This window comes from Nymphaea colorata, chromosome 10 (genome assembly GCF_008831285.2).
Source record: "Nymphaea colorata isolate Beijing-Zhang1983 chromosome 10, ASM883128v2, whole genome shotgun sequence".
NCBI lineage: Eukaryota > Viridiplantae > Streptophyta > Magnoliopsida > Nymphaeales > Nymphaeaceae > Nymphaea > Nymphaea colorata.
Window position 1 is genome coordinate 3,188,338 of NC_045147.1, and position 12,004 is coordinate 3,200,341.

A 12,004-nucleotide genomic window follows, 5' to 3' on the forward strand; every position below is an offset into this window, starting at 1 on the left:
TTGTAAGTGAAAAGGTGGCTCTTGGATCCTTAGTCACTCAATTCGCACTTGACAACATTGGGTTACAATCTCGGTCTTTGACAAGATTTACGCTCGAGATTGAGAGGGAATGTTAATGCACAATCCAGTGACAATTACACAAATGATGGGGAAGATCACGATGGAGTTGACAAATCAATTCAGCATAATCCTATCAAAAAGGAAACTACATTCGCTGGACCTGATTTGAGAAATCAAGAAAGAACTTATCATACGGAAAGAAATCTAGGCAACCTGGCAATAAATCCTCATTGAGAATGAGAGAAACAGTTACAGATAATAGAGATTTAAGGAAGGATTGTTCAAATTTCAAACAAACGTGTAAGAATCCCTCCAAAAAATCTTGTATAAATATTGGAATCAAGGAAACCTCACACCATTGAGTTTTGTCTGTGAGAGATAGTGGACGTAGGATTTTATATCCGAACCACTTAAAATTCTTTTTTGTCTTGCTTATTTCATTTCAAAACCTTCCATAATCCATGTGCTTGATTGGGAAGAAGTTGAGGTTGCCGTTGAAGATGTCTTTGGAGATGTGCCAATAGCTAACAAACACTTGAAGACGATACATATATCCGAGTAAAATTAATTAGTTCAGTTCTTGAGTTTTCTTTTACACAACAAAAGGTTTGAGATCGTGAAGATGCAGGAAGTAACAAGATTGTTTGCTGCCACACCACCATCTGATAGGTTTTAATGCCTTGTTGTGCCTTGGGAGTCCTTTGTTTATAAGTAATGAGCAGGCAGGTAAGTTGGTGCAGCAGAGGTGCTGATGCATATATCATAGAGGGCGGCATCCTTTGAAACATTGTTCTTTGTCTGCTTGAAAATGAACATGATTATGAGCAATAGTTTTTTTTTCTGGACAAGCAGGAGGATGGTTCCAATTGCCCGAGAGCTGTGTTGGTACTAGGTGGTGAGATCTCATGTGCTTCAACTTTCACATAAAACCGTAGTCAAGGTTGTATGCACAGTTATGCTTACGTGCACAGTAAAAGAAGGAGGATGTTTTTGTAATTAAAAAAATATGTCCTTTGTAGTCATTTCACTTTTTTTTATTTTTATCCTACCAAAACTTGTCTTTTTCTGTGTGGACAAGGGGTATTTTTGTCATTAACTAATATAGTGCATTAAACCCACCTCCTTTTAGGGTATTGGAGCATAGTTCCCCACGAGACAAACTGGAGACTCACTGTTACAACGCGTCCCAGCCCATTCATTTGAGTTATGCCCCTCTGACACAGCAATAACTGATTTGTTACAATTAATTTTGGAAAAGAAAAGCAGACCAACAAAAGAGTAGTATCAATTTAGGAACAAATGGCGCTTTGAAAAATCAAAAGTTTGAAAAACATACGTTTAGAAATGGGGATACATTAGGTCATAACTAAGGGTAGAGCCAAAACTTTTTTCCGGTGGAGTACTAAATATATGGTTTATAAATTTTCAATTGACGATGGACAGTGACCCAAATCTTATAAGACTACCCTATATAACTGGACCCAAATAATGGGCTTGTGGGGGCATACTCCCCATGGAGACCCCTCTGCCTCCACCTCTGGTCATAACTTGTCTGTTATTGTTGTCTCTCGTATTAATTTGGCGTAGGGTCATTCATATAATGGGTACGACGGCGGTATCACCGCCGTTTCGAGGACATCGCCTCCCTATTTTGCACTTAGGGCCTCTCCTCCGTGGTGCCGGTATTGGCCTCCCCTACATGATGACCACATGGCTCGAGCAAATGCTTAGTTTTTTTTTTCTAATTTTTTTCTTTTTAAATTAGAAGGACTGCGCACTCCCTGGTTGGTTTGGTTTTTTGGCAATGTTGAATGATCTCTCTCTCTGTCTTTCTCTCTTGAGATATTGATCATGACCATACCGACATGATATTGACAGTTTTGCTGGGAAACAAATATTATTTAATCATTTTTCGGGTCTAATAACCTTCAAACTAATAGAAAATGAGCAGCTATTATAACATCAAAAATTTACTAGTAGAAAGTTCAATACTTCTTTATAAAAACAAATTCAACTAAGATAAGTTTTATGTTAAATTAGTGTTTGTAGACATTCTAGGATGTTTATATTTTATTGAAACAGGAAGAAGAATTTATCAACTTTAAAAGATTTTGAACAGAGAGAAGTTAGCACCAAGAAACAGGGAAGATGGGCCATTACGTGTAGTGGGGGAAGATTTTAGGATAGTTTTCGAGGTAGAAGGGAACGATATCATTGGCAGCAAAGAGTGGGCGTCTATTTTCATCTCGGGCGGTTAACATGGCCGTCACCAGGCCTCCTGTGCTTGCTCGGCTCCTGCAATGACATCAAAGTAGTCTGCTAGCCTTGGTCCATCCAGCTCCTACATAGAAACTGTGATGTTAGTTCATAAAAAATAACAGCAATTGGAAGCAGATAAGAGAGTTCCTAAAGTGAGTGAAGGGTCGTCAAATTGAAGGAGCTTCAAGAGTTTGATACCTAGGCAGCAATCAGCAAAGAATTAAAAGAGGTAACATATGGCAAATAATGCTGGACTGTGGTGATTTGATTAGGGGTCGATGCTGCCCTTTTTTTTCCCCACCATCTGGACCAGGGTTGCATGGGAACCTTGGTGGGAAGCAAGACACTAGTAAACTAGAATGCAGTACTTTCCACCATTTGCAAGATTGTGACTGGGCCTTAGTGTCAAACTTCTCCATTAAGCACTACTATGCTGTACAACTTTCACAAACAGGCTATGGCGCCCCTTGTCCTTTCCTTTTCTTCCCAAGTGTTTCTTTAAAATTCGCTTAGAACTTTCTCTCTCTTGTGGGCGTGTCCTGGTAGTTGAGACCTTTTGCAACTGAACGTGGTTATATGCACCATACTGGTGTATGAAAGTTTGGTACACCAATATGGTTAATGAGGAAAAATATCTCTCCCGGTTCATTGAAAAAGTAAACTTTTTGTTAAGACAAAAAAAAAGAAAAAAATAAAATGAATAGAAAGGACATTTCTTTTTAAAAATGACCAAAATATCCTCCCTGCTCTTAGGGCGTATATGTCACTCCCTCTTGCAACACTTCTTAAATTGAAGGACAAGGTTGCATGCATTCTGTATTTTTGGTTTTCCATAGATATTGATACTCGTTATGTAAGTATATATGTGGAGACATCGAAGCAAGAGGTTTGGCTTCTTAACAAATTTATGCATTCTAAACGTTGCAAATTAGGTAAGGATTACGCATCGCCATGTTAATCTCGTGTAGAATGTTTTGAATGCATGAATTCGCTTAGAAACCAAGCGTCGTGGTCGACATACGTCTCCTGAGTATCGATCCCTGTGACAAATGAAGAACACAGAACGCACTTATATCGTCCAACTTTTGGTTTTACAGATATTACGAAAGGCCAAGTTATACAGTTAGAAGCACTGAACAAGAGAGAGAGAGAGAGAGAGAGAGAGAGAGAGAGAGAGTCTTCGTTGCATCATCGGCACAACTAGTCTAAAGTTGGCCTTGTAATAATATGATCAATGAAGCATGGAAAACCTGAAGGAAACAAAGGGGTTGCTGCATGGATTATTTTTCCGTTCATCTAAGGTGATGGAGGTATATATTTTGTAACATAAAATGAACCAAAATAACTGCATCTGCTCCCCACCTGCAGCTGTTTCTCAAGAAACGCAAGGATCGTTCCAAGGATGATGCCTCTGATACCACCACCACCTATGCTGAGAATTGGAACCAGATTACAGTAAGTTGATGGTTGAATCTGCACAACTAATCACATGACTGTTTCTATGTATTGGGCAGGCACATAGAACGAAGCTCAAAAGGTACAGATGGTTGTATAGGTTACTAAAATTTAAAAGTTCATCGCTAAAAGAACTATTTATTTCTGGTGCCTCTGCCACCGCTTCTTCCTAAATATTTTCCATCAATAGTAGGGGACTTGAAAGAAGGTACATATTAAGATGCCTTGTTCTACTTCAGTCTACAACATCATGTACAACGTTGCTTCGGGTATAGAGTTCGAAAATCCGGCCAAATAAAAGGCTACACACAAGCCCACCAAGCTAATTAAGTATGGGCTCAGGGCCTTAGTGAGCCAAAACAATTGCACTTCCCTTGCATATCTTATTTAAAAGCCAAAGTCACTTTATTAGCAATTTATACACTTGCTATAGAAGAACTCCACTGAAAGTACAACCACTGCAGGGGCACCATCGTCTGCTGTTGTAACTGGCAGAACCCATCTTTATCTAAATGCAAACCAAAGAAAGTGTCCATAGAACAAAGAGAACAAGGAGATTAAATAGGAAATATTTTTCTCCATGAGGACTGTAAGAGTGCATGCAAGTTAGCATCCTAGTTTTCATCCGTGTTTGTACTTGACGAACATGGAGTGAGTGCTTGGTGATCTTTGAAGACGAACAGCCCTTTCATCAGATAACACTTTCGCGAATCTGCAAAAGATTGAAAATTTCCATCCATCATTCTGTGGGAAATTGCCCACGCAGACCCAAAAAAGTTCTTATCAGAGCAAATTTTCTCATTTATATATTGCTGCTTCTTAAAAATTTTAAATTTTACGCCTAGTGTGACAGTGTCCCTTAAACAGAATCTTCTCAGCCCCTGCCGCTAGCATATCATAATATGACAAATTGCCTCCTCATGGAAATCTACAATCTCCCACTTCCACTTCTCACAATGGTGTCAAGATTATAAATGTTAATAGCACAATACTTTTAGCAGGACCCAACCTTTGCATTGTAAATGGTTCAACGAGACAAACCGACAGTGGGGTTTAAATTACTGATCTGAAAGTTGGGATGAGTTGCACGATGAAAATGAATATTTTTGTTGAAGAATAAAGAGGAAATGGGCAGGTTAGATCTCTGTATCAGTGATTTGGAGGGTCTTTTAGTAATGACAAGGTCAGTCTCTTCTAGCATATGCCCTTTTCTTCACCAGCAAGGCTTATGTTTACATTGATGGGTTGTCCCTGGGTAGGTTCATGTTACCATTGGCATAAAAAAGCAGAGACAGGAAGTCTACTTTTCTGGTAGGGAGCAATTGTGATGTGACATCCTTCTTGTTGTAAAGTCATATCAGAACGACTGTGGGGAGCCCAAGGGTTTTACCCATGAAATTAAGCCTGTTATTGTCTGGATTGTGATAGGAGTGACACATCAAATCTTATTTAAAAAGAAGAAAAAGATGCAGCAGCAGCTTGGTAATTAAGTTGCATTAAGATTATTTTTTTTCCCCAATGAATAGAGAAATCATTCGAATTTTTGGGCATGTCAAATTTGCTGAGCTCGAGATCACGTGCATATTTATCGTGCATTATTTCAATTGTCTCAATCAGAAGTGCACCGCTCGGTACACAAAAAATAATGCACCTCAAGCGTCTCATAAAAGAAATGTCCGTATTGCATTTGGAGCTCTTATTACTCTAGTGTCGGCAGGCGTGACTATGCTTTTGGTCTTCTGAATTAAAGAATATTTCAATTGGATGGCTGTTCAGACCTGTTATTCTGGTCCTAATTAGTTCTATAATGACTGACTAATTACCAAACAAATTTTCCCCGAGAAGTGTATCCCACCTTTGCCAAAATGGGGCCACTCACTAATGGCTGATTAGATCACCAAGGTGATCTTTGAATTCGACTTTTCCAAAATATATTTTCCTTGAGCAGACTGCCCAAATTAACAAAAGCTTAAGGGGGCGTTTGGATGACACCCTCGTCTAAACCAGTTTTGTGAAGACTTGGTTTTACAAAACCAAGTTATTGATGAGTTTTAGAGATAACACTAATTTGTGCCTATCTGGAGTCATATTTTGGGATTTTAAATGAGCTAAGCGTGACTTTAACATTAATTCTTTATCTAATTAAGCTGCTTAATCGTGTGATGAAGACTACTTACTTAATGAGAGCTTCTTCATTGGTGCCTTCATCCACTGGTTCAAAGAGACCTGTTTCAAGGTTCACCCTGGAGACTGGTTTCTTCAACAGTTGTTCTCCTACCTTCACAAGGTTGGCCAGATTTTCTTCAGTTGCTACGTCCACCGAAGCCAACGTCCCAGTTAAACAGTCGTCCTGTGCCACGCAAAGTAGAGGTGCACCTCTAGTTATTATCCCTATCAACCAGGCTTTGGGTTGAATAAATTTGTAAAGCCTCTACTCTTAACCGTCAAATTTTTGTTCTTGATATGAGTTTTTTATTATTCCTTGCTTGATTAAAAGACAAGTATAAGCGGGGAAATTCTCATTCTTAATTATCTTCTCTACTAAATCAGTTATAAGATCATATCTAATTGGTTTTATAAATTTAAAACGTTCTACTTATCTGGCATACACCCAGTGGCTGAGACAGAAAATTCTGGCAGATGGGCAGTAATACATCATCTATCTTTTAAAACGCAACCACATGTAAATAATTAAATGGCTATAAGGTATGAATATAGGCATAGGTAAATTACTCATACCAGCCTACATGTGTCTTGGCCATTGGGTACACCTTTCTTTCTCTCTCTCTCTCTCTCTCTCTCAATATATATATACCTTTTCTCTATCATGGCAATGACAATGACATACTGTGAAAGAGGGAATAAGAAACTAGACTTGTGAGGACTGATAGCTGTACCAACCATTTGATATCTAACGTAGAACTTCTGGAGGCTACCAGCAGTTTGATAATGTTAGCCTTTCGTCATTAGATAAAGGAAATATGTGTGGCCGAAATACTTCCATTAAAAGAGGAAAAAGAGGCTAGCAACTGGTAACTTTATGGAAGTTTAAATGCACCAAAAAAGAAAGCAAGATTCCTTCATGTGGGTAGCTCAGTCATAAATATTTCTAATTCAATAAAATATAAGTTAGTTGACGAAGTCTAGGAACTCATATGTATACTCCAAGAGTTAATTTACACAATTAATACAACTTAAGGACTCATATATGTACTTTTATTCATTAATATAAAAACAAAATAGTAATGAAACTCACTAGATCTGCTGCGGGATTTCCATTAATGAATATGCTTAAACGTTAATATCAATGACCATGTTTAGAATCTAAAATCGTCGTCTAGAAACACTTTTGACAAGTACGTAAATTATCCACTTGGCTTAAAGTGGTTTTCGTAAGTTTTCGTTTCTTCTCATATTTCAAAGCAACTGTATGTGAGTTTCTGGTGCATGGGGATCACCTGAATTCTGAGGTAGTTTTGTTCAGATCGGAGAGCTTGAAAAACTACAGAAATATGGAGGTCCACCATGTCCGCGCTGGCCTGAGAAAAAACATCAACCAGTGGAGTGCGGCCATTGTCGTATAGCCAATTTATGACGCTCCATTTTGCTGCCTTCTTCGCGCTATACTTCCTTTCAACCTTGGACGAGCCTGTACCCAGAGAGATGACCAGAAATCTTCCATAATCCATGGGCTTGATTGGGAAGAAGTCCGGGTTGCCACTGAAGATCTCTTTGGTGATGTCCCCAATAGCTAACAAACACTTGAAGAAGATATACATATCCGGGTAAAATTAGTTAGTTCAGTTCTTGAAACTTTTCTTTTACTTGACAAAAGATTCGAGACCGTCAAGAAGAAGGACGTTACAGGATTGTTTGCTGCCACACCACCATCTGATAGGTTGTAATGCCTTGTTGTGCCTTGGGAGTCCTTTGTTTCGAAGTAATGAGCAGGCAGGTACGTTGGTGCAGCAGAGGTGCTGATGCATATATCAGAAAGGGAGGCATCCTTTGAGACATTGGTCTTTGCCTGCATGCAAATGAACATAAATGTGGCCAATCGCTCCAACGAAAGTCGAAGTCTCTCTTCCTAAAACTGTGTTGGTACCAGGTGGTGAGATCTAATGAGCTTCACCTTGCACATAAGACCCACCTCCTTTTACAGTATTGGAGCATAGTTTCCCGCGAGTCAAACTTGTGACTCACTGTTATAATGGGTCTCAGCCCACTCATTTGAGTTATGCCCCTCGAAGCTAGCAACATTGTTACTACTTAATTTTGAAAAAGAAAAGCAGACAAACAAAAGAGTAGTATCAGTTTAGGAACAAGTAGCGGTTTGAAGAACTGGAAGTTTGAAAAGTATACATTTAGAAAGAGGTGTCTCTTATTTTTTTCTGTGGTATTAGTTCAGGTGTAGGGGTTTAAATCCAATATCTTCTTCTCTTCTTTCATATGTTACAAATGCCCTTGTCTTTCTTCTTCTTTCATCAGTTACAATTGCCGTTGCTTTCGTCTGGTTGTTATTTTCTTCCTTTTTTCTTTTTTGTTTTTTTGCTTTTTTCTTGTTGCACCTTTCTTTTTGAGTTCGGGTTGAGTTAGAGATCAAAAACGGTTGGGGTGCTTGTTCATGCTTATCCCTATCGATCTCAATGCTTTATGGTACTCAAACCAAGCAATTCTAGTATCCTCACTGCAACTTTTAAAGTATTAAAACTACAGTTATCGTTTAATTATTGGTTATAAATGACAAGGGTTTTTTCTTAGATTTAATACTGCAAATTTGCTTTCTTCAAGAAAATATCGGTAAATTAGAAAAAAGTCATTTAAGAAATCCTAAAAGTAAGATGAAAAAAATTGCAAACTTAAAAATTCATTAATAGAAAATGAAAAAAAAGAAGCCAAAAACCACAAAAAGGGTATTTTTTCGTGTTTTTTGGAGTTTTTTTTTCATTTTGTCTTTTTTTTTTTCAAAAAGAAGGGTCTTTACAGTTTTATACCGCGGACGCAATCATTCTGGACGTGCAAGCTGCGCGTAAAGGTTGCGTACGTATGCAATTGTCGTTATTTTAATTGCAGAGTTCACATGGAAAAATTTGAATATGACATGTTGGTAGCAAGTCTTTGTTCTTTAATTTCCCTTCAGTCAAATGAACAAATGCAAGATACAATTCATTACTCTAAGTATATATTAAGCAAAGGTTTTCAATTAGAAAAACATACTATTGAAGTCAATTATATATATATATATATATATATATATATATATATATATATATATATATATATATATATATATAATTAGTAAATCGTGGACGACTTGGTCAACACCGTATGGATATGATATTGACAACGTTTTGGTGGGAAACAAGTATTAAGTTCATCCTTTCGAGTCAAATACTGTTCTTAATTAGTCTAATAGAAAATGAACAGTTGTTATAACATCAGCATTTACTAGTAGAAAGTTCAATAATTTTTTATAAAAACAACTTGTGAACTAAGATTCGTTTTATGTTAAATTAGTGTTTGTAGACATTCTAGGATGTTTATATTTTATTTAAAATATATTTTATTAAGAATTTAAGAAGTCTTTTTTTATATCTCAATTTTCTTTTATATATATATATATATATATACATAGATATATATATATATATATAGTATTGAAATATAATGTTATTGGTGCATTGGGACATGGGCACAAAAAAGCAAAACTTCGAAGGGCTAAGGAGAACAGATAGAAAAGCTGGTAGTTGTGAAAGGTAGTTGAAGAATCACCTCACCTCATACGTGGAGAACACAACGGGCTGTAGCAATCTGATGTCAAAAGTCGGAATGACCACGTTGGTGAGTGTCTCCAGCAGCTTTCTTTTCCCTAGTTTCTCTTTCACAATTTTGTGCAAGTTATGGCCACTGTACTTAGGCCCTCTCATTGCCCTGTACATCTTCATCAGTGAAGCAAATTTACCTCTGACATATGCATCCACATAAAACAGGAAGAAGAATTTATCAACTTTAAAAGATTTTGAACAGAGAGAAGTTAGCACCAAGAAACAGGGAAGATGGGCATTACGTGTACTGGGGGAAGATTTTAGGACAGTTTTCGAGGTAGAAGGGAACGATATCTTTGGCAGCAAAGAGTGGACGTCTATTTTCATCTGGGGCGGTTAACATGGCAGTCACCAGGCCTCCTGTGCTTGTTCCTGCAATGACATCGAAGTAGTCTGCTAGCCTCACGTTTGGTCCATCCAGTTCCTACACAAAGACTATGATGTTAATTCATAAAAAATAACAGCAATTGAGAGCAGGCAAGAGAGTTCCTAAAGTGAGTCAAGAGTCTTAAATTGAAGGAGATTCAAACTTCTCCACGAAGTGGGACACAAGCTGTGCTGTCAACTTAATTTCACTAACATTAAGATCTTCCAAGCAATGGCACCCAGTGTTCTTTGCTAATTCTTCTCAAATTTTTCTTAGAACTCTCTCTCTCTCTCTCTCTCTCTCTCTCTCTCTCTCCCTCGTCCTGGTAGTTGAGACCTCTTGAATTAATACTTCTTAAATTGGAGGGCAAGGTTTCATGCATTCCGTATTCTTGGTTTTCCATAGACATTGAAACTTGTTTTATAAGTATTTAGACTCGAAGCAAGAGGCTTGGTTTCTTAAGAAATTTATGCATTATATACATTGCAAATTATGTAATGAACTATAGTTGCATCATCATGCTTTTGCAATATCATATAGAAGGTTTAGAATGCATGAATTCGTTCAGAAGCCAACCCTCAGAACATAGAACGCAGCCACTTATATCCTCGAAAACTTAATGATTTACAGATATTCCGAAAGGCCAAGTTATACAGTTAGAAGAACTGGCAAGAGAGGGAGAGAGAGAGAGAGAGTCTTCGCTGCAACACCAGCGCAAGTAATAATATTCTGAAGTTAATAACACGGTGAATGAAGCATGGAAAACCTGAAGAAACGAAGGTTGGCTGCATGGATTATGTTTCCGCTATCTAACGCAATGGAGATATATATTTTCTAAGATAAAATGAACCAAAATAACTGCACCTGCTCCCCACCTGCAGCTGTTTCTCAAGAAATGCAAGGATCGTTCCAGGGATGATGCCTCTGATACCACCACCATCTATGCTGAGAATCGTAACCAGATTACCATAAGTTGGTGGCTGAATCTGCACAACCGATCCCATGACTGTATCTATGTGCTGCGCAGGCACATACAACGAAGCCCAAAAGAGTAGCAGTAGTCGCTGTTCCTGGAGGGGACTCTAAGCTTCAACGAGCAATGACCAAATTGTCTATATGTACAGAAAACACGGATTCTTTCTGTATTCCTCAAGTCAAGATGAGGGCAACCTGTAGCAACGACATGTGGCAGGTAAATGAAGTTATATGACAAGAACGACTCCGACGCATGTGTACCGATGAAAACATATTATCGTATTTTATGATCGATCCATGACAGTGAAATAGCTCAATTTGTTAATATTTTTAACACCATGCTGGTGAATTTGGATGCAGATATTTCCCGCTGCATATTATTCTAACCGCTAGATTATATAATTAGATAAATGAATTAAATGACAAAACGTATGGCGTATGTAAACAATCGTACAAAAAGTTGGAAAGCGCATGGTAGGCAAGAGTGATCAATATTGTATTGCTATAGCTACCATTCAACTGCCCAAATTAATGATGGCAAGGAATTGCAATAAGATTGGCAGCAACCGGTCATTGGGGTCGAAAGAATCACGCTACTGGGGAACTGAACACCAACAACATCTTCTGATGTAAGGAATTGTCAGAGTTACTGGTTGCAGATGCAAAAAATTCACCTTTCTGGTACTTCCTGGCCGCTGTGAATCCAGACCAGATTTGTATGAGGATACCTTAACTGTGGGGCACACTTTTCTTCTTGAGCTGTTAAAGGGGATGCGACGGCGTATGCCTTGAGTTCATGAGATCAGGGCGGTCGCCTTTGTTTTACTACCTGGCAAAATGTAGGCCATAACATCAACTAGAAAAGGTAACGATGATCCTTCTGCAAGGTATTTACTTAGTGACCTGACACTACAACAGCTCTGAGTTTCACTGATGCAGTTTTGGCTGTAGCGTTGAATATATATAGTCTCTGAACACGGACTCCACTTTTACCTATACATCTAATTTGAGCGGTCCATCTAAAATTGAACGGTCCAAATTTTCAACCCCATGCTCCCTCCCT

At 38.1% G+C, this 12,004-nt stretch overlaps 1 protein-coding gene and 1 pseudogene across 1 annotated transcript; both read right to left on the reverse strand.

Moving 5' to 3' along the window:
* Window positions 1-2,189: 2,189 nt before the first annotated feature.
* Window positions 2,190-4,247, reverse strand: LOC116262183 (patatin-like protein 1; annotated as a pseudogene).
* On the reverse strand, window positions 4,125-11,139 carry LOC116262715 (patatin-like protein 2). The gene is made up of 7 exons (XM_031642202.2): window positions 10,842-11,139; window positions 9,842-10,023; window positions 9,552-9,738; window positions 7,640-7,801; window positions 7,233-7,535; window positions 5,952-6,124; window positions 4,125-4,486 (listed from the first exon to the last, which is right to left on the reverse strand). The coding sequence occupies exons 1-7, from the start codon at window positions 10,968-10,970 to the stop codon at window positions 4,396-4,398; spliced, it is 1,227 nt and encodes a 408-aa protein (XP_031498062.1). The 5' UTR covers window positions 10,971-11,139; the 3' UTR covers window positions 4,125-4,395.
* Window positions 11,140-12,004: the final 865 nt, after the last annotated feature.

Coding starts and splice junctions, on each gene's coding strand:
- LOC116262715 (XM_031642202.2), bottom strand. CDS start 10,970: ATGGGATCGGTTGTGCAGATTCAGCCACCAACTTATGGTAATCTGGTT. Junction 10,024..10,841: donor TTCTTGAGAAACAGCTGCAG/GTGGGGAGCAGG, acceptor GTCTTTGTGTAG/GAACTGGATGGACCAAACGT. Junction 6,125..7,232: donor AAAACTACCTCAGAATTCAG/GTGATCCCCATG, acceptor TGCGTGGCACAG/GACGACTGTTTAACTGGGAC.